At 42.5% G+C, this 23219-nt stretch overlaps 1 protein-coding gene across 6 annotated transcripts in view; it reads left to right on the top strand.

The window, feature by feature from the left end:
- Positions 1-22654, top strand: part of LOC124137487 (GRB2-associated-binding protein 1-like) — a 77178-nt gene extending 54524 nt beyond the window's left edge. For 3 of the 6 annotated variants that reach the window (XM_046503803.2, XM_046503804.2, XM_046503806.2), the window contains exons 2-7: positions 8677-8974; positions 10343-11506; positions 13089-13163; positions 15941-16037; positions 16166-16274; positions 16632-22654. In XM_046503803.2, coding sequence (XP_046359759.2) covers positions 8677-8974; positions 10343-11506; positions 13089-13163; positions 15941-16037; positions 16166-16274; positions 16632-16862 — 1974 coding nt within the window. In that variant the 3' untranslated portion in view covers positions 16863-22654. The other 3 variants (XM_046503807.2, XM_048388058.1, XM_046503805.2) reach the window with 3 other exon arrangements.
- The last annotated feature ends 565 nt before the right edge of the window (positions 22655-23219 follow it).

Genomic DNA, 23219 nt, shown 5'->3' on the forward strand with positions numbered 1-23219 from the left:
AAATATTCACAACTGTTTGTTCGTGTGAGATTTGAAAGTTATCGTGACTGGTCAGGACTGGATGAAAACAGTAACCCATTTAGTCCATATTTCCAAATCTCACTTCGCGCCTGTAAGCAGTACTTATAAACAAATATGAACCAATACATATCTGATAAAGGATGTTACATAACAAACAGACTGCTTTATTTCGTCAGATAGATCTTGTGACAGAGTTGACATGGAAAGTCATGCCAGTGCCCCCAACAATAACATGATTAATCAATACCCCAATGTGAGCTCCACCTGACGTAACTGAACTAGGTTAATAAGAGAATCGTGTCAGATGAGAGTGTAGGGGAAAAGGAGATTGATAAGCCTCAGATTGTCTACACAAAGACGACATTTCATATGACATCGTTTTTAGAACTAGGTGAACACGGAAGTGAGTCATGCTTGAGATTGTATGTAAGGAGTATGTGTGACTTGTACCCAGAGGAAATGCCTGGCCACCTACTCGCTGATGTGGGGGGATTCTGATGTAGATAGAGATCAGTCTGGTGGTTTGTGAAGTAGAGGAGACACTGTCTGTGGAGTATAGAAAACTGTGGTGTGTGAAGTAAGAAGACTGTGTCTGTGGTATGTGAAGTATTGGAGACAGTGCCTGCGGTATGTGAAGTAAGAAGTCTGTGGTATGTGAAGTATTGGAGACAGTGCCTGCGGTATGTGAAGTAAGAAGACTGTGACTTTGGTATGTGAAGTACTGGAGACAGTGTCTGTGGTATGTGAAGTATTGGAGACTGTGACTGTGGTATGTGAAGTATTGGAGACAGTGTCTGTGGTATGTGAAGTACTGGAGACAGTGTCTGTGGTATGTGAAGTATTGGAGACTGTGACTGTGGTATGTGAAGTATTGGAGACTGACTGTGGTATGTGAAGTAAGAAGACTGTGACTGTGGTATGTGAAGTACTGGAGACAGTGACTGTGGTATGTAGGTATTCGAGACATTGTCTGTGGTATGTGAAGTAAGAAGACTGACTGTGGTATGTGAAGTATTGGAGACAGTGTCTGTGGTATGTGAAGTATTGGAGACTGTGACTGTGGTATGTGAAGTATTGGAGACATTGTCTGTGGTATGTGAAGTAAGAAGACTGACTGTGGTATGTGAAGTATTGGAGACTGTGTCTGTGGTATGTGAAGTATTGGAGACATTGTCTGTGGTATGTGAAGTAAGAAGACTGACTGTGGTATGTGAAGTACTGGAGACAGTGTCTAAGGTATGTAGGTATTGGAGACAGTGTCTGTGGTATGTAGGTATTGGAGACAGTGACTGTGGTATGTGAAGTACTGGAGACAGTGACTGGTATGTGAAGTATTGGAGACAGTGTCTGTGGTATGTAGGTATTGGAGACAGTGACTGTGGTATGTGAAGTACTGGAGACAGTGTCTAAGGTATGTAGGTATTGGAGACAGTGTCTGTGGTATCTGAATTATTGAGCCATTGCTGTGGTATGTGAAGTAAGAAGACTGTGACTGTGGTATGTGAAGTATTGGAGACAGTGTCTGTGGTATGTGAAGTAAAAAGACTGTGTCTGTGGTATGTGAAGTACTGGAGACAGTGTCTGTGGTATGTGAAGTATTGGAGACAGTGTCTGCGGTATGTGAAGTAAGAAGACTGTGACTGTGGTATGTGAAGTATTGGAGACAGTGTCTGTGGTATGTGAAGTATTGGAGACAGTGCCTGCGGTATGTGAAGTAAGAAGACTGTGACTGTGGTATGTGAAGTATTGGAGACAGTGCCTGCGGTATGTGAAGTAAGAAGACTGTGACTGTGGTATGTGAAGTATTGGAGACAGTGCCTGCGGTATGTGAAGTAAGAAGACTGTGACTTTGGTATGTAAAGTATTGGAGACAGTGTCTGTGGTATGTGAAGTATTGGAGACAGTGTCTGTGGTATGTGAAGTAAGAAGACTGACTGTGGTATGTGAAGTAATGGAGACAATATGATATGTAAACATGGTGAAGCACAGGTAGTTTCCTTTTTGTAATTTTCTTGTGCCTCCTCTCTGCGACTGTTGACCTCTGGTTAGTGTGTCATGGGTGGAGTACTGACAGATGTTGCTGTGACAATCCATTGCTGGCAGGATGACCCATTAATTCTCTCACTCTCACTGACAATGTCCTTGTTACTCACATACTTGAATCGTGTCTCAGTGCAGGATCTCCTGAAGTAGGATCATCATCACTACCCATGTCAGAGTTGGAATGAAAGGGGGTCCAGGTGTTGCCATGGTTACATAAAGATCCATTGACTCTTATACTCAAATGTCATTGAAATTGATGTAAATATTAGCGCAAAACCCTTTCCATACTCATCAGAAATGAATGAAATGTACGTGATGTTTCTGGACACAAACATCACTGGGACATTTTGATAGGACTTTCTGTATCATCACCTATTTGAAAAAAAATCTGAGGACATTTCAGATGAAAATCCCCCAATGAAAAATCGGCCGAAAAAGTGAACTGATCTAGTGGACCGAACCTTTTAGTGGATGGTTTGGTCCATGACATGTTTTTAGTAGATATTAGAAATCCTTTGCATAAATATCCAGTAATCACATGGTAATTAAGCAGATGCTAATTTAACACTAACACTGGACCCAGATGTTGTTCCACTGGTGACATGCAACAGTTTGATACGTCTCCCATGAGGAGTATGATTAACGTGTGTCTCAGTTCCTGTCATGGAAGGCCTGCCAGAATGATGGCACTCAGGTGTGCTTGCTCCTCACAAGCCTTGCTTATAGCCGCGCGAGGAAATGGCGTCCCATTTCAAACAGTGTGGCACGGGGGATATAGCCACCAGTGCAAGATGGGTTGTATTACTCATGACTGATGCCATTTCCACCCATCTCGCGATGATCACAGCCCAGGTATAAGGAAGTGGTCGGGAAAATACCTGGGATAGTTGTGAGGAAATAGATAGGTCATCGCTGCTTGGGAATGAGGATTATGTGGAAATGTGAAGCGCTTATTGTGACTTATATGCTGATTGTGTATTGTGGGTTCTGTCAGTTTGGGATATTTTCACCAATATCGAGGTCAGAGCTGTTGCAAGGTACGTGTGTGAGGTCAGGTGTTACCTCGGACAGTTTGGAGGTAAATGGGTGACTTTCCGTGTGTGGTCACATGTTGAAGGGTGTTTGTTTTATTTGGGTTGCTATTGAAATGTGAAGTGGTTATTTGGACGAGTCTGGTAGCAATATTTCTTAAAACTGAGACAATGTTACTTACAACATCAACATGAGAACTGTTACATAAGACCGTGGACATTCCTCAGCTGGCTTGTGGATGGATGGGTGCATGTGAACAGCTTTATCGTTCCACAGAACACCTCCATTGTGTCGGAGGAGGTCTAGGAGGATGTGTTGTTTAGGCTGGAACAGATGGTAGCAATTTTGAATCCTAGGCTGTTTGACGTAACTAAAATTCTTAAAGTGAAGGAATGTTTAATTCCTGAATCCGGTGTAAGTACATATGCTTGACTCCCTGAGATCGAGAATAACTGTAAGTATGAGTTTCTAGGAAATTCAGAGCTATGAAAGCTATGAAGTCTAAAGATTAACCATATTTCGGTGCTATTGTTTCCTGGTGGAGGGTGTGGCGCTGTGATGCTAATGGTAACAACAGTGTTTCAGAATCTAGGGAAGAATAACAATGTACCCTCAGTGACCAGGGGGAGCTTCACCAGCTCACACACTCGCAGAGAAGGCTCTCTGGCATAGCCATGATGTTAAAACTTAAATATATACTGGGGTTATTAAATTCCGGTGTCAATAAACCTGAAGGATCCAGTTGATTGTCAGGTGAAGATTGTGGTTATGCCACACGAGTAATCTCAGGTAGGGCAGGTATCAGGTATGGTATGTACGGTATTCTGGGCGGTACAACTTGCAAGGGAGGGTATTTCCTGTTACTTTGTGAACGTGCCTACCTACCTACCTACCACTTTTGTGTGTGTGTATGTGTGCGAGTGGTGTGTGTGAGAGAGAGAAAGAGATGGGAAGACGGAAATGAGATGGGAAGACAGGGTGAGATGGAAAGAAAGAAAATGAGATGGGACGACAAAGTAAAGTGGGAAGACAGGGTGAGATGGGAAGACAGAAAGTGAGATTGGAAGACAGAAAGTGAGATGGGAAGACAGAAAGTGAGATGGGAAGATAGGATGAGATGGAAAGAAAGAAAATGAGATGGGACGACAGGGTGAGATGGGAAGACAGGGTGAGATGGGAAGACAGAAAGTGAGATGGGAAGACGAGTGAGATGGGAAGATAGGATGAGATGGAAAGAAAGAAAATGAGATGGGACGACAGGGTGAGATGGAAAGACAGGGTGAGATGGAGAGACAGAAAGTGAGATGGGAAGACAGAAAGTGAGATGGGAAGACAGGGTGAGATGGGAAGACAGAAAGTGAGATGGAAAGACAGGGTGAGATGGAAAGACAGAAAGTGAGATGGGAAGACAGGGTGAGATGGGAAGACAGGGTGAGATGGAAAGACAGAAAGTGAGATGGGAAGACAGAAAGTGAGATGGGAAGACAGGGTGAGATGGAAAGACAGAAAGTGAGATGGGAAGACAGGGTGAGATGAGAAGACAGGGTGAGATGGAAAGACAGAAAGTGAGATGGGAAGACAGAAAGTGAGATGGGAAGACAGGGTGAGATGGGAAGACAAAGTGAGATGGAAGACAGGGTGAGATGGGAAGACAGGGTGAGATGGGAAGAAAGAAAGTGAGATGGGAAGACAGGTTTAGATGGGAAGACAAAGTGAGATGGAAAGACAGGGTGAGATGGGAAGACAGGGTGAGATGGGAAGAAAGAAAGTGAGATGGGAAGACAGGGTGAGATGGGAAGACAGGGTGAGATGGGAAGACAAAGTGAGATTGAAAGACAGGGTGAGATGGAAAGACAGAAAGTGAGATGGGAAGACAGGGTGAGATGGAAAGACAGAAAGTGAGATGGGAAGACAGAAAGTGAGATGGGAAGACAGGGTGAGATGGAAAGACAGAAAGTGAGATGGGAAGACAGGGTGAGATGACAAGACAGGGTGAGATGGAAAGACAGAAAGTGAGATGGGAAGACAGAAAGTGAGATGGGAAGACAGGGTGAGATGGAAAGACAGAAAGTGAGATGGAAAGACAGGGTGAGATGGAAAGACAGAAAGTGAGATGGGAAGACAGGGTGAGATGGGAAGACAGGGTGAGATGGAAAGACAGAAAGTGAGATGGGAAGAAAGAAAGTGAGATGGGAAGAAAGAAAGTGAGATGGGAAGACAGGGTGAGATGGGAAGACAGGGTGAGATGGGAAGACAGAAAGTGAGATGGGAAGACAGGGTGAGATGGGAAGACAGGGTGAGATGGGAAGACAAAGTGAGATGGGAAGACAGGGTGAGATGGGAAGACAAAGTGAGATGGGAAGACAGGGTGAGATGGAAAGACAGGGTGAGATGGGAAGACAAAGTGAGATGGGAAGAAAGAAAGTGAGATGGGAAGACAGGGTGAGATGGGAAGACAGGGTGAGATGGGAAGACAAAGTGAGATGGAAAGAAAGAAAATGAAATGGGAAGACAAAGTGAGATGGGAAGATAGGATGAGATGAGAAGACAGGGTGAGATGGGAAGACAGGTTTAGATAGAAAAACAGGGTGAGATGGAAAGACAAAGTGAGATGGGAAGATAGGGTCAGATGAAACCTCATCATTGCCCGAAGTTTAAAGTTTAAAGATTTAGGTATACTATATACAGCCTCATCTTGAACATAAATTATTTGTTGTTTTCTGTAGTGAGTCTTACTGATAGAGAACCTTACTGATACTCTGGTTGACAATCAGCATGTAGGGCTGTTATAGTTTGCTGCGACCACACTGAAAGAGACTACATGTGATGATGTTATTCAAACTCACTGCAGGGGGTATAATCATGTTGTGTAAACTCTTTTTCTCCCCTTCAAAAAGTTCATCATCATATGGGAGTCACAAAGGCAAACGTTTTGAAGAGCAAAGAGCCTGTGAGTGCAGTAGCCAAGTGTTGGTGCATGATGTTCATGGCGTCGAGGTCCGCAAAGTTGGGTGTAAAGTCATGTCCGTTCTCCAGGAGAGAAGAAAAGGCTCCAATACGCTATCGCCCTGACCTTGCTTAAAGTCGCGGCAAGCACACCACATACACAAAAACAAATACTATGTTTGTCGCGAAAAACTCTTTGTTAAAAAGATGGTGGTAAACTGTTTGTGGTAACTTTGCGACAAGCTTTTGACGATTGAATGCTGCTGCAAGTTTTTCTCATAAGATGTGTGTTGTGGATGACTGTCAAATAATGAGTGAAGCATTCGGGGGGGTTATTTCAGCCGAGGAATGTGTTATATTTAGTGAGACTTTGTCAGGCTGGGGACAATCTGTTTAAGGATTTGGAAGTCAACATTTTTTAATTGGTTAGATTTGATGGTACTGTGCTATTGCGATGTGGCAATAGATTATGTGACTTGAGTTGTGACATTGGCTGTGATATTCTGACCAGACTGGGCTCCACTTGCCTTTGTTTGAAGAGTATGTTGTAACCTTGGATTTCTCATGTTTGCTTGTATTGTTTGTCGTGTGTGTGTACGGTTGTTTGGAAGGCAGTATCTATGTTCTTACAAGGAAGTTTGTCATGCCTTCTGTTGGGTAATGGACAATGGACTTTGATACAAGTAAAACGTAAATCTTATTGTAACAAAATTGACAGTTACAGAAATTTGGAATGTTGTGATAAGATTGAAATTGTTTAGATGTGTAGGGTTTGATTTGATGTATGAAAATTGGTTGAGATGGGAAGAAAGGATGAGATGGGAAGACAGAAGGTGAGTTTGAAGGACTGGGTGAGATGGAAAGACAAGGTGAGTTCGGAAGACAGAAAGTGAGATGAAAGACAGGGTGAGATGGGAAGACAGGGTGAGATGGAAAGACAGAAAGTGAGATGAAAGACAGAAAGTGAGATGGGAAGACAGGGTGAGATGGAAAGATAGAAAGTGAGATGGAAGACAGGGTGAGATGGGAAGACAGGGTGAGATGGAAAGACAAAAAGTGAGATGGAAGACAGGGTGAGATGGGAAGACAGAAAGTGAGATGGGAAGACAGAAAGTGAGATGGGAAGACAGAGTGAGATGGGAAGACAGAAAGTGAGATGGGAAGACAGGGTGAGATGGAAGACAGAGTGAGATGGAAGACAGGGTGAGATTGGAAGACAGGGTGACATGGAAGACAGAGTGAGATGGGAAGAAAGAAAGTGAGATGGAAGACAGGGTGAGATGGGAAGACAGGGTGAGATGGGAAGACAGAAAGTGAGATGGAAGACAGGGTGAGATGGAAGACAGAGTGAGATGGGAAGAAAGAAAGTGAGATGGGAAGACAGGGTGAGATGGGAAGACAGGATGAGATGGAAAGACAGAAAGTGAAATGGGAAGACAGAGTGAGATGGAAAGACAGGGTGAGATGGGAAGACAGGGTGAGATGGAAGACAGAGTGAGATGGGAAGACAGGGTGAGATGGGAAGACAGAAAGTGAGATGGAAGACAGGGTGAGATGGGAAGACAGGGTGAGATGGAAGACAGAGTGAGATGGGAAGAAAGAAAGTGAGATGGGAAGACAGGGTGAGATGGGAAGACAGAAAGTGAGATGGGAAGACAGAGTGAGATGGAAGACAGGGTGAGATGGGAAGACAGGGTGAGATGGAAGACAGAGTGAGATGGGAAGAAAGAAAGTGAGATGGAAGAAAGAAAGTGAGATGGGAAGACAGGGTGAGATGGAAAGACAGGGTGAGATGGAAAGACAGGGTGAGATGGGAAGACAGAAAGTGAGATGGGAAGACAGGGTGAGATGGGAAGACAGAAAGTGAGATGGGAAGACAGAGTGAGATGGAAGACAGGGTGAGATGGGAAGACAGGGTGAGATGGAAGACAGAGTGAGATGGGAAGAAAGAAAGTGAGATGGAAGACAGGGTGAGATGGGAAGACAGGGTGAGATGGAAAGACAGGGTGAGATGGGAAGACAGAAAGTGAGATGGGAAGACAGGGTGAGATGGGAAGACAGGGTGAGATGAGAAGACAGGGTGAGATGGGAAGACAGAAAGTGAGATGGGAAGACAGGGTGAGATGGGAAGACAGGGTGAGATGGGAAGAGAGAGTGAGATGGAAGACAGGGTGAGATGGGAAGAGAAAGTGAGATGGAAGACAGAGTGAGATGGAAGACAGGGTGAGATGGGAAGACAAAAAGTGAGATGGGAAGCCGGGTGAGATGGGAAGATGCAGTATATGCACTGTTTGATGTGATCTTGTTTAGATTTAATGTTTGATAGACATTACTTAGAAGTTGGCAGATGACAAAGTAGACACAATTTATGGATGGACTGTGTCTTGCTTGACAACAGTATAACTATAAGGATCTATACCGAAACATCGCCTTTAAAGTAATTAAAGAAGTTGTTGTCCATAAATTGTGCCTACTTCGTCTAGTTTTGATTGTTTCACAAAACTCATGTCACCAATGCCAGCAAGTTATCAGCTGTATGAAGACTTGAACTGAGAACATTGTGGTTGCAGTCTGTTCAGCCATTCCGGATTTGTCTGGCATGCTTGACACTAAGTTGAACGTTGTCTGTTTCAGAAATGGAAACGTCGGTTCTTTGTGCTGTTCAAGCCATCAGGTAGCTTGCCGGGCCAGTATGAGTTGAGTTACTTCAACGATGAGCATTGTAGCAAAAAGAAGGGCTCCATCGACTTGGACCAGTGTGAACAGATCATCGAGTCTCTGGACTCCGACCAGTTCAACTACCTGCTGGCCATCAAGACATTCTGTCGCGGCAAGGAACGCACCTACTTTTTAGCTGCAGACTCTGAGGAAGACATGACAGCCTGGGTACGCAACCTGTGTGGAGCCTGTGACCTCAAGCAGGAAGAGAGCCGTGAGTTGTCTCCCTTACATGCTTCCCTTTTGAACCACTGTGTCCAGAATGTGTAATCACAGGAACATTGTTCCAGCTCTGTGTGGTAGGGCTCTGTTTATGTGTGAAGTTGTTCTACAGTTGTTTGTTGTGTGGTTGTTGGTGTGGCTGTTGTGTGGCTGTGGATGCTGTTGTGTGAATGAAGATGCTGTTGTTTGCTTCGAGATGTTGCTGTTGTGGTTGTAGATGTTGGTGTTGGGTGGTTGTAGATGTGTCTGTTGTGTAGATGTTGGTGTTGTGTGGGTGTAGATGTTGGTGTTGGGTGGTTGTAGATGCTGCTGTTGTGTGGGTGTAGATGTTGCTGTTGTGGGGGTGTAGATGTTTCTGTTGGGTGGGTGTAGATGTTGCTGTTGGGTGGGTGTAGATGTTGCTGTTGTGTGGGTGTAGATGTTGTGATTGTAGATGTTGCTGTTGTGGGGGTGTAGATATTTCTGTTGGGTGGGTGTAGATGTTGCTGTTGTGTGGGTGTAGATGTTGTGGGTGTAGATATTTCTGTTGGGTGGGTGTAGATGTTGCTGTTGTGTGGGTGTAGATGTTGCTGTTGTGTGGGTGTAGATGTTGCTGTTGTGTGGGTGTAGATGTTGTGGTTGTAGATGTTGCTGTTGTGGGGATGTAGATGTTTCTGTTGGGTGGGTGTAGATGTTGCTGTTGTGTGGGTGTAGATGTTGCTGTTGTGTGGTTGTTGGTGCGGATGTTGTGTGGTCGTAGATGTTGTGGTTGTAGATGTTGGTGTTGTGTGGTTGTAGATGTTGGTGTTGTGTGGGTTGGTGGTTGCTGTGGCTGTTGATGGATAATGATGAATGTGAACGTTGATATATGGTCACATGGACCTCAGTGTACACATGGTTGGTACACTATTCAGCACATGGGTACAGACCACCTCCGTGGTCAAGTGGTAGAGCGTCCACCCAGAAAGTGGAAGATCCAGGTTTTGATGTAAAAAGATGGTACTTGTTACCCTGCCTGGCGCTCAGCATTAAGGGGCTAAAACAAGGACTGCTCGTCTCGGAGTCTGTATACTCTGTCTGAGTGGGTTATTCATGTTAACTGCAGCATTATGTCTCAGTGGGCTAGTACTTTAAAATCAGCATCAGTCCGAACTAGTACAAGCAGCAACACTCACATGTACATGCACATCGCTATATAAGTGCAATAGTCTTGACCGCGATGTTGAGCCCCATTTCACCTCACATGCTTCAGTTTACACATTAGTGTGTGGAGCGGTGGAAAATCTTTATTGCCTGTGGGCATGTGAAACAATAGCTTTTTAAAAGTAACCAAGGGCCACTTGTAGTGTCCCATCCTGACCTATAATTTTGTATCTTTCAGCCACTGATATACCCCCCGAGCAGCAGCAACAGCAGCAGCAGCAACAGCAGACATCCAGCTTGTCAGGAACATCCCCGCCTACAGTGTCGTCTAACGGCAATGCTCACCATATAGCAACCACTGCTCACCACATAGCAACCAGCCAACCTGTGTCTATCAGTGCCTCCCTGAAGACTCCCCCCGCCCCTACCAATGTCTCCACCTCCCCCTCCTACATCCCCCTCAACACCTGCAGAAGTGGCTCACAGAAACAGCGGCAGACACTGCCCAAATATGAAAGGCGAGAAAGTGTGGACAGTGTGCCTGAGGAGGTGGCGCCCCCTCCCCCAGACAAGGGAGGTAAATCCCATGGGATTCGGGACAGCCAGGAAGACAGTGTATTCATCTCTGATGTCTACGACGTACCACCGAATCACAATGCAGACGACCTGTACCAGGTTCCACCTCGTCGTCCGTACGGCGGCGGGCAGATGGAGGACTTCAGCCACGGCCTGGCGTACGATGTGCCGCCAAGACGTGGAAGCCCGAGCACCCCAAGGTCCAGCGGAAGTGACAAAGCATCCATGGGTCGCCCCGTGACACCCCAAGACTTACAACCTACCTACGATACACCTCCAGCCCGGCCGACCTCCAGTGGCTCAGGGTCTGGCTCAGGGTCACTACCAGACCAGACTCCTCCCCGGCCACCAAGACCAGCAACATTGAATCAGACTGTATATATGAATGTGCCCAAGAATAGCAAATCATTCAATAATTTAGATCTTTCAGCTGTGCCTAGTGCCCCCAAACCCCCTGAGCGGCCTCTTCCGTTAGACAGTTACGACATCCCCCGCTCAGGTTCCGTGGGGTCTCGTGTCACCTCTCTAAATGTGGCACCCCCACCCCCCAAGAGCTGCAGCACCCGGAATGTTCACAAATACATGAACGCTGCAGAGGGCGTGATGCAGAGCCCAAAGACTGATAGTACGTATGTGCCAATGGACAAATCCGACTCCACTAAGGAGACTGTGTACACAGACATGGACGTGGTTTACACAGACATGAAGATGTCGGACATGCGGATGTCGGAGAGGATGTCCAGTCTGTACCAGTCTCCACCCCCATGTCGGATACCCCCCAGGACAAATAGCTCCGTCGTCCGAGCCCCTCACTGCCCCAACCCAGGTGAGCTTTACCTACCAAAGTTTTCACATCTCCTGAGGGGAGGATTCCGAGTTAGAACTTTGGTCTCCAGCAACCTATGCATGTCATAATAAGACATGACCAAATGGATCGGGGGGTCAGACTCGTTGACTTGGTTGATAGTGTGTCCTCATACCCCGATGGTATGGATCGTTGCTCACAATTCTATCACTGGATTGTCTGGTCCAGCCTTGATTAATTACAGGTGGATGTCACATTGCTGAAATATTGCTGGGTGTGGCATTAAACTACAAACAAACAAATTATATTACAACAGTTTTGGGTCTTCTTTAATGAGGTTTGCCGTGAAGATCCGGGGTAGAATAGGTCTTCAGCAAACCATGCTAGCCGTAAAAGGCGACTAACGGGATCAGGTGGTCATGCTTGCTGACTTGGTTGATGCATGTCATCGATCCCAATTGCCATGGATCGATGCTCATGATATTAATCACTGGATTGTCTGGTCTAGACTTGATTATTTACAGACCGCCATCATATAGCTGGAATATTGCTGAGTGCGGCGTTAAACAACAAACCAAATTTAATGAGGTTTGATTTAGATTAGTACTGTAGTGGCACATTAGTGAACAATATAGGTCGAGATATGGGACATAGGAGACCCAGAAACATTGGTTGGTAACCCGTATGACAAAACATGAGAACTCCTGTACATATTGTCAGAAAACAGTATTTACACTTTCATGCTCACAGTGAGGCTCATGTCTGCATTATACATTCATGTCGGTATAACCTCTCATTGCAGTACTCAAGCACAATTCTTTCTATGTCGATACAGCCAAATAAAATGAAAATTGACAGCTGACAAAAGTTACCAAATTGGAAATGAATTAAGATTTCTTCTTTTCTTAATAGTATAAAAATATTTAGGATTTGACTATCATCTTGCTCATTTCAGCCTGCTTATCCATGATGATAAATGTTTGTATGTGAAGTTGAAGTAATGTTGATAATGGAAGCTGGTGGAGTGTGTGAGGCAGAGAGAGCTGTCTGTCAGTTCTTGTGGACCTGATGGAGAGCAGACTTCCTTCAGGTCATGCTTAATTCTAGGTCAGAGTTGTCAGGGAAATTAAATGTTGGTGATTGTTGGAAAAAGTCAAGATCAGGGATTATCAGAAAAAGTCAAGGTCAGGGATTGTCAGAAAAAGTCAAGGTCAGGGATTGTCAGAAAAAGTCTAGGTCAGGGATTGTCAGAAAGATTCAAGATCAGGGATTTTCAGAAAAATTCAAGGTCAGGGATTTTCAGAGAAATTCAAGGTTTGGGTTAGAGATATTCAGGGTTGTTGATTGTCAGAGAAATTCAAAGTTTGGGGTTGTTAGGGTACTTGAATGTTTGCGGGGTTGCTAGGGTACTTGAAGGTTGGGAGTTGTTTAGGGGACATTTGCTGTTTGCTGGGTATTTTGGCAGTTGAAAGGGTCGGTTGACATGTTGATTGTTTTGGTATTAGTTGAGTTGACAGCCAGGTGTAGATGGTCACCTGTCTTGTCCGACCTCCTGTAGTTGTGGGGATGTACTTATGTCGGAGAATTTGCTGTCTGTCAACAGGTCATAACCACAAGCATCAGCATCGTCATCCCCATCATATGCACCACCATCACCTCCCACAACATCTCTGTACAGGTTGGTACTGTCTGCAGATGCTTTATGTGATGGTGTTGTTCATGGCACATTGCCATTGTTCAGGGCATGTTGCTGTTGTTCATTGCATGTTGCTGTAGTTCAGGGCATGTTGCTGTAGTTCAGGGCATGTTGTTGTAGTTCAGGGCATGTTGCCGTTCAAGGCATGTTGCTGTTGTTTCATTGCATGTTGTTATAGTTATGGCACATTGCCGTTGTTCAGGGCGTGTTGCTGTTCAGGGCATGTTGCTGTTCATTGCATGTTGTTGTAGTTCAAGGCATGTTGTTGTAGTTCAAGGCATGTTGCCGTTGTTCATGGCATGTACATTGCATGTTGCCGTTGTCCAGGGCATGTTGTTGTAGTTCAAGGCATGTTGTTGTAGTTCAAGACATGTTGTTGTCTAGGGCATGTTTCTGTTGTTCAGTGTTGTGCTTAGTGTAGAGGCATGTTGTTTTTCAAAGCATGTTGTAGGTGTACATGGCATGGCTGCAGATCAAGGTATAATGGTGGGCTGTCAGGGGTTTCAGGGGGCACGGGTGGCCCAGTCGTCTAAGGCACAGAGATTCCCTGTGCAGAGTCGCGTCCCTTGGGCATGCCAGAAACCTATGATTGTGGGTATGAATCCCGGTTGCCCCGATTATGTTTCTAGGTTTGTCAGCACTACACCCGTGCTCGTGGGTCTCACTGAAGTGGTAAACGTCTGAAACCTGCATCACTTCGGGCTTTCCTCCCACGTTAAGCTGACACGCCGGGATATAACTGGAATATTGTTAAAAGCGGTGTTAAACCCAACTCACTCACTCACTCTTGGGGGTTACCTACCTACTGCTTTGTATGGTCTAAGGGAGGTAACAACTGCATTTGTATGAACTAAGGGAGGTAATTCTGCATGCATGTTCTCCTTACCCTGTCAGTGTACTGAATGTTGTCAAGTACAAACCTTTGTTTTGTAAAATGTTGTTGATGAAATTTCTTAAATGGTAATGCATATCAACAACAGAAATGTGTTACTATTATTAATAACTTAATGATTATTATTTTTGAGTACCACTATGAGACTTTGTTGAATCATTGTCATTATTGGGCATAATTAAGATAGGGTTATGCCTCAATATGTCGTTTTTCCAAACTGGACATGGACAAATAGTTGGAAACTACCCAGATATTGTACAAAACATTATACTTGCTGGGCAACACGTGATGTGAATTTCAGTTTGTTTGAATCAAAAGGAAAATGTTGGACATATCGGAAAAGTTTCCATTTTCCAAACACATAAAGAAGATGTTAGGTTTCTGAGATATGTTTCTAAAATAACAATACTAGTACATGAATAGTGCGTTGAAACCTCATCTCAGTGGTTACGTTTGTAATTTCTAGGCTTCATTTGGTTGACTTAGTTTTTTTAGAAGCAATAGCAGTCAGTCTTCTTTTTCCAATATGACACATCAATCTGATCATAAAAGACGTTGGCTATATGAACCTGAAAATTATGTCTGACAAGCCTATGACCAATTACCTCAAACTTTTCCTGGGAACTTGGTCCATAAAAGGAATAACTCCTTTTTCCTTAGTTTTGTGATGTTCGTAGAAATGAGTTGTGCTGTAGTTTCTACACATTTGTACATTCTAATCCAATTAAAAGTCACAAAAATGATATTAAATAAACAAAATAGTAGTTTGTAATTCAATATTTTCTTGGACATTGCACATATTTTCTACAACAAGTGCGTTTAGTTTTGAATTATGGCCCATCTCAAACTTTTGTTAGGTCAAGCAGAGCTAACTCCCTTTTTGAACCACCGATAATGTGGTTTAGCCAATAAAGCTTTTGTAAGGAAATCATACTAAGTTAATTTTCCGAAAGTATTATAGACTTAAGATACAGTAAGAATGTCATAAATCTCAAGATAGCTCCATGAAGATTTGTTACAGAAACACTTGAAGTATAAGCATGTGAATAAGAAGCTTTGTGTAGTCGTATTAGAGCAAGTCTTTAGCAGAAAAATATGTGCTGAAACCCTTGCGATATGAATATTTGAATACAATGCTACGCTATCTCCTCATTATCTGTATGCTTTGCTGTCAACAGTGTTTCCCTGCACCAGGCATGCTGCAGTAGTAATGTGGGAAGTTGGCATGCTACGTTATAACTGCGCTAGAATGCACACTAACCCTTCATTTTACAATTGTAAGGTTAGATTAAATCATTGAGATTTGAAAGATGCCATCTTAGACGCTGTTAAGTACTCTCAATACATGACGGCAGACATCCATTACATATTTGACTAAGACCAATCCTTGATGATGGCTATATCTGGTTATGTTTATCATTGTATGACTGACCACCTCCCGGGGAAAGTGGGTAGAGTGTCTGTCTGGAGAGTGGAAGGTGGGTTGTTTGATACCCTATCTGCGTCATACCAAATGACGCTCAGCTTAAAGTGGATAAAACAAGGACTGGTTTTCTTGGAGTCACTCAGTATACTGAATGTGCGTTCATGTTAAACTACAGCATGGTATCACAGTGAGCTAGCTCTATAAGACTGGTATTAGTCAAGTACAAGTACAAGCAGCCACACACATGCCGGGGAAGACCTACTTATCACCTGACTGAGTCAGTGTGTCAACCTAGCTGTGGTGTGGATCGATGCTCACAACATCAACCACTAGTTTGCATGCATCAGGTCGTCATGATTCATCATGTATATTGCAGAATGAACTTTCATTGACTATAACCTTGCTGAGTTGTGCTGACCTTCGCTTTGTATCTGTTCACAGATTCAGATACCTACGAGAATCAAATCTGGAGCTCTACTCGGACCAAGAGCTTCAAACGCAATGAGCAGAATCGGATCAACAACCATGGCAGTCCCAGGTGCGTCATGCTGTCCCTAGAGAAATATTTTCCTTGAAAAATTAATTCCAACTGTTTACTAAATGATCCTTCCATGACAGTGCCTTAATTCTGATGTCATCTCACTGTTATTTCTACCATTTCTACAGTAATGCGAGGAAGTCATTGTCAGTGTCGAAGCCAATTCTGCAGCTGCCTTCTAAGTATGACACCGTCTCTAGCTCTGATGAAGAGGAGGATGCTGATGGAGGGATTCATGTAAGTCACCTGGGTCCACTTGCTCAAAGTGATCTTAGCGCTAAGATAATCTTAACTCCGATACTTTAACATTGGCTTACAATGGTCTTAGCGCAAAGATCGTTTTGTGCAAGAGAGGCCTGGAATCTTGTCATGGTGTCCCGTAGTGTACGTCGCTGTTTTTGTTAGTGGCTGTGATAGAGGTGGAATATCACTGATGGTGGCACTAAACAACATCCATTCAAACAGCCTGTTAGTTCCACCTGTAACAGTTATAATGGTCACAGCTATACTGACACTTGTGGGCGTTTATCACTGACTGTAGGAGACAAAAGAAACCCAGTGCCTGTTGTCCAACTGTTGTCTTGTATATTCCAGCTGCCGAAGGGTATGCGTGCGGTACCGCCGCCGCCCCAGGTGTCGGAGGACAAGGAGTTGAAGTACCTGGATCTGGAACTGGATGAGTACACCCAGGAGACCAACACCCGGTCCCCATCCTCCGTCCACCTCCCCCACTCCACCCCCACCGAGTACCGCGAGATCGACTTTGTCAAGACGCAGGCTCTCAGCAACACCAAGAAGTGGAAGGATGAACACATGCATCATTAGTACCTGGTGCGTGGCCGATGCAGAGCTTTCTTCTCCCGTGTGGAGATATACATGAAGACTTCAGTCTGGGATGAAATGTACAGATCATGGTATCCTCAACTTCCATAAATGGAACTTGAAAGTTGAAACAAACTTCCTCAACCTGACAATACTTGGCTGTGTCTGTTGAGGGGAATTATCCATGTAAAGAACCCAGACTTGGAATTAAACTAGATTGTGTACAAGATGCATCAAACAAACGTTTAATCACAATAAGTCTTCAGGATTAAATTAAGGAGAATCATTTTATCCAAATTTGAGGCATTACGTTCACAAACTTACACTCATTATGTTCTTATGTTCATTTTACACTCTAGCAAATTGTAAATACTGTATACGTCTTTGTGTTGCGTACATCGGGTTATTTGAAATGAAACTGTCAAAGTCAAAGTATGCATCGGCCATGTTAGTTCAGTTGGTACCGTATAACGTCTCACTTGTTACTATTAGTACTGCACATAATGTAAATAGATTTCCTACATAATATTAATATATGATATCTTACACTTGTTATGTTGATAGCAGCTTGTTTAGGGCTGTGTAGGAACAGGTAAGGCTGTAGTACTTCATCTCTTTGTCAAAATCAGAAAGTGCTTCATCATCAGTTTTATGGTTTTAGCTATAGTGCTTACATTTTACAGAAGTTGTGCTCAAAATGTAATTACCGTAGTGGAATGTTACTCCGAATGACCCAATACATGCTGGTACACTGTTAAGGATAGGATGAGGATGAGTTATACATGTTTGCTGTGATATCACTATAATGGCTAGCTTCAATCACCTTTGTAGCAACCTTATTTTTCAATTTTCCAATGTTTTGATAATACTTTTGCTTCTACATTGTTTTGAGAAAGACCAGTATTTTTATCTCAGATATGATCTCTTTTTTTTCTCAATAAAATCTGCTGACTGCAGACTGAGTGGTTTGAATTTAGGGCTCAGGGCATCATCAGACAAGTACCGTATTTGACGTAATAAGTGCCCTGCTCTAATAAGCGCCCACGGCGACATTTGCAAATATATTGGCTAGTGAACAACAATCCCAATTAGCACCCCTTCCGATTGGTCAATGTACAATAGACTTATTTATTCGTGTATAATATGCACTCGTGTGTTATATGCACCCTTAATTATGGGCATTTAAATTCTGGAAAGATATATCTGTCGTATATAAACGTATTTCAGGCTGTCAGCATAAACCACAAAATTTATCTTCCAACTCTGTTTATTTCACCAAAATAATATTCTAATAAGAGCCCCCTCTTTCTAATTTTGAGAGCGCCCTGGGCGCTTATTACGTCAAATATGGTAATAGAAGGTTACTATGGGGTCTTGTGTACTTTAAGGTTGTTGTACATCTGTAGAACAGGGGAGCCAAGTATCTTCGTTTGTTTGGAGTTAAGATGGTGCCTTGTTATGACCCTATTGGGTGGATCGATGTTGATGATGTCAGTCACTGGATTGTCTGGTCCAGATTCGACTATTTACAGACCGCTGTCATATAGCTGGAATATTGCTAGTGTTATACATTTACAGGTTTTCCTTATGAGGACAATATTCAAAATACTTGATGACCACATAACTCAATTTACTTTTTTACTTTTTGATTTCTACTGACTCAACTTTGGAAAAATACATGTTAATATGATAGTTTGAAACAAAGAGTAATTTGTCATGTTTTGGTGTATTGTGCCACAAACTGACTGTATGACTGTCTGTAAGTATGTCAGTATAGGTTGAATACGCTGTGTAAATACAAGTCCCTTGTATGAAGAAGATGACAGTGTTGATGATCTGTGTATGGTTGCATTAATGATGTTTTACATTTTAGTCAAGTCAGCTACTTTTGTACTATTTTGTACTGGTTTGATAGATTAAGGCTTCTCACTAGATATTAGCAATCTTTAACACATGTATAATCAAAACTCTACCAAGTCGCAAATGGCAAGCGAACAGTTACAACCAAGTTCTCATTTCTTGTCAGGAGTTGTCTGTTAGCTGGGAGCAGTGTAGCCTTGTGGTTAAAGCGTTATCACTCAAGGACAAAGGCCTGGGTTTGTTTCCCCACATGTGTGAAGCCCATTTGTGGTGTCCCCTGCAATATTGGCAAAAGTGGCATTAAACCACACTCACTCACTCACTGTCAATATCATCGAGTGTGAACACAGCCATCTAATGAAGTCAGAACCTGTTTTCCCACTAACAAGTGACAAAACACTGTGTCCCCCACTCCCATCAGCCTCTCCCCAGTCCTACTGCAGACTCAGCTCTTATTACCCACCTTCAGATGGCCAGCTGGGAGACTTCAGTGGGGAATTCACTCCAAGACATAGCAGTAGCAGCTAGAATGTAGATCGTCAAGACAGGGCGCTCCTGCGGAGATGGGAAGTCATTTGTGAACTTTGAGCTGGTATTCCTGCTGTGGAGACATGTTGTTTTACTCCAATAATTCCAGAGATGTTGTTCTACCTCATTAGATCTTCAAACTTTGGTGTTGGAAGTCAGAGAATTACAACTTTTGTTGGCAGGAAGGTTTCTCGTTGAGCGTATTGTAGTGTTTCGCAATTACCGTCAGGCTGAGTATTCTTGTTGCTTTGTAACCAATGAAAACATTGAGGAGCAGAGAACAGTTACATGTTGGTGTTCTAAAACAGCAAGGGAAAGTTCAGAAATTGGTGAAATTGATTTTTTTTTATAATATCTACACAAGTGAGAAAAGTAATATCACAGGTCGAGGAATTATATTTGTCAGTTTTTTGGAATGAAAAACATGACATATATTTGACAGGTTAATCAGAATTTCAATTTTGAAATATTGTTATCCTCCCAACGGTTTTCCAGTCAGTAAAAACGAGGCCTGACTTTCGTACTACATATCTACAGTGAAATGAGAAGTCTTGCTGTTTCCAGCCAAGCCAAAGAGCATGTTCCTTCCACCAATATTGTTTTGACTGTATGCTCTAAGGCAAAAATAACTCATCATGTAAATATGTTAACTGATAGGTGACGCTAACCCAGGAGCCTATGATGGATTATGGGTTTACAGATTGATCGATCTTCGAGCTGTGTACTCAACATGTTAGCCAGGGTTTGGTTGATTGAAGTAAACAAGAAAGCAGTACTGTACACTCATGAAAGCAGTACTACATATTCATGTAAGTGTTATACAGCTCCAGCTTGTTAGTCACAAGAAACTGTATAACTCCCAGGGAGCTGAGAAGTTTGCTACACAGACACTATCACAGAATCTATGGACCATCATCATATATTTGGCAATTATGTATTTGGTATTTTATAAGTAGTTTCTCAGAGCCTCTGTAGTATAGGTTTTCAACACCAGAAAACAGATCAGTGATAGCTGTTTGACACAAGTCTTCTTGGGTTAGAAATCTTTCCTAGGCATACACACAAAATATGCAAACAATGTCTTGAAAAAAGTAACTTCGGCTTCTTCTTGCTAGGAGTAAAATGTCATAAAAATGTCATGAAATACAGTTATGAGAACTCTGAGAGTTGTCAGAGTGACTGGAGTGTCCACCCACTTGGATGCAGCTCATAGTTATCACTGAATGATACGACTCCCAACTCACCTGGGCTTCCATGGTTCTCTTTACAGAGCAACGTTTGAACATGTCTTCATTTACGACACCAATGTAGAATGTTTTACACTGACCCACAAATTGCCAGTAGACCAAATCAAAACCAAAACTGAATTTGCAGAATATTTTAGCAATAAATGCATCTGCTTTGAATTTGAAGTTATTCTCACCCCTCACTCAACTAAAGTGTAATATCCACAAGCACATGGTCAACAACTCTATTACAAAGACGTGTATTCATATTTATTTCAAATCAAACTAATTTTGATAATTTGTACCTTCACAACTGTTATCATGTGGACTTAAGTTAGATGTTCCATATATGTTATAGGTTTTGAGTTCTTAAGCTATCAGATTTTTGTCTGGAGTTTAAAGAATTCTTCCAAAATGTCATTTTTTAATTGTAACACAAAATGGCAGCCTCTGTATAGCATCATGCTTACTCAAATTGTAAAATACACAAAATCAACAATTCTGTAGGATTTTATGCGTTTTTCTGCTGTAATCAATTGAGGATCTCTCAGGTTAGAGACTCTTTAAGGCAGTTTTGTATCATTCACTCCTGTGCTTTTATACATTTTTAAATTACTGATCAGTTTATTATATCTTTTTATGTGTATATTTGTTTTGATAGTTATTGGAGTATTCATACTGCTTTTGTAATTAAAACTGCTGTTGTGTCAATATATGTTGACATGTAATGATTTCATTATTGTAAATTGAATGCTTGTTTTACAAACATCGAATGGTGATGTCACAACTAGCATGAACTTGCATAATAAAGAAATTGTCATCCTTTCTGAAACTCACAGGAAATAAAAAAGAGTGGAATCACATTGATATTTCGAGTTCCTTAGTATGTGTAGCTAAATCTTGAGTTATCACTTCCAGGAGAAGTTGTTGTTTTATTGCTACTTAATGTCTTCAGTATTAGATTGTGTTATGATTAAATTGGACAAACAGACATTCATCTCACCTCAGGAATGGGCAACAGGAATGGATGTTATTTAAGTGCACTGTCAAATGTAGTAAAGAACGGAGTCGGCGACAATTAGTGTCAAAGTGCTGTTTTGCAAGGCATTACTTAGAAGTTAACGGATGACAAAGTAGACACAATTTATGGATAACAACTTCTTTAATACCGTAAAAAAGCAACATTTCGGTATAGATCCTTATATCTGTCTTGCTTGACAACAGTATAAGGATCTATACCAAAATGTCGCTTTTTTATAGTATTAAAGAAGTTGTTATCCATAAATTGTGTCTACTTTGTCTTCTGCTCCTTTTTCTTGCCAACATCACTCCATTGTCTGTAAGTGGCATTTACAAAGTGGTATGAGGAACAAGGAGATAGGTCTATGGAGATACAACTTCATTGTTACAATGAAAGCGACGTTTCAGTGTAGATAAAGACGTATATCCAGAGAACGTTCTCCCTTGTTCAATATTACACCAGTAAATCTACATGCTCCATAACTTGATGTTTTCTAGGCTGTTTGGCTATGTAACAGTTTCCAGGTAGGTCAACAGTCCCATGTCATGTTTGGAATATTGGATAGTAGGATCCAATTTTTATAGCCCTGATGGAGATAGAGAGTCACAAGCTGTAACAAATTGACATGATGTATTGTCAGTAGTTCATACATTTGTGTGGGAGACATTTCAAAATCAGTGTAGACATGAAAATATTCCTTAAGTATTTATTGGGAATACAAATATAATTGATGAGCAATAATTAGATGTCTTAAATGACTGGTGCTTGGATGTCTTGGTACTGTGTAGACTTGCCATCACTATTGAGAAGTGGATATTTAATGTAGTTGGACGTTTTGTTGACACCTCTCTTTTCATGAGATATTTCCTGAAACCAAGTGTCTGTGCCACTCACTTTGATTACCAGCAGAAGAATGTTGAGATAGGATTACATTACTCAAAGGATGTCCAAACAATGAATAAACTTGTCCAACTTGTGGAACTTGTTAAAGGTTTGTTTTTGTTTACCACAGTTTGAAATGGATTGGATAAGTGCATGTATTTTTATAATCATGTTGATATTTAATTGCTACACATGAAAGCGGAGGTCATGAATGAGAGAAAGTATTGTTTGTATATAATCAGTTGCTTCATTATGATTAAACTTATTTGTCTTACAAACATGACTTGGTTATGTTTCCACTTTGCTTACATACCATATGGCTTAGTGGCATAAACAACTGACCCTTGGGACAAAAACGGGGTGCTCAAGTTCTGACAAAGTTGACGATGCCCAGGGGCTGTGATAGCAAAGTATAAACAGGGGCTGTGATAGCAAAGTATGGCCAGGGGCTGAGATAGTAGAAGATGCCTAGGGGCTGAGATAGTAAGGGATGGCCAGGGGCTGAGATAGTAAAGGATGGCCAGGGGCTGAGATAGTAAAGTATGGCCAGGGGCTGAGATAGTAAAGGATGGCCAGGGGCTGAGATAGTAAAGGATGGCCAGGGGCTGAGATAGTAAAGGATGGCCAGGGGCTGAGATAGTAAAGGATGGCCAGGGGCTGAGATAGTAAAGTATGGCCAGGGGCTGAGATAGTGAAATATGGCAAGGGGCTGAGATAGTAAAGTATGGCCAGGGGCTGAGATAGTAAAGTATGGCCAGGGGCTGAGATAGTGAAATATGGCCAGGGGCTGAGATAGTGAAATATGGCCAGGGGCTGAGATAGTAAAGTATGGCCAGGGGCTGA

The sequence above is a fragment of the Haliotis rufescens genome, unplaced genomic scaffold (assembly GCF_023055435.1).
Source record: "Haliotis rufescens isolate VD_foot unplaced genomic scaffold, xgHalRufe1.0.p SCAF_7, whole genome shotgun sequence".
NCBI classification, from domain to species: domain Eukaryota; kingdom Metazoa; phylum Mollusca; class Gastropoda; order Lepetellida; family Haliotidae; genus Haliotis; species Haliotis rufescens.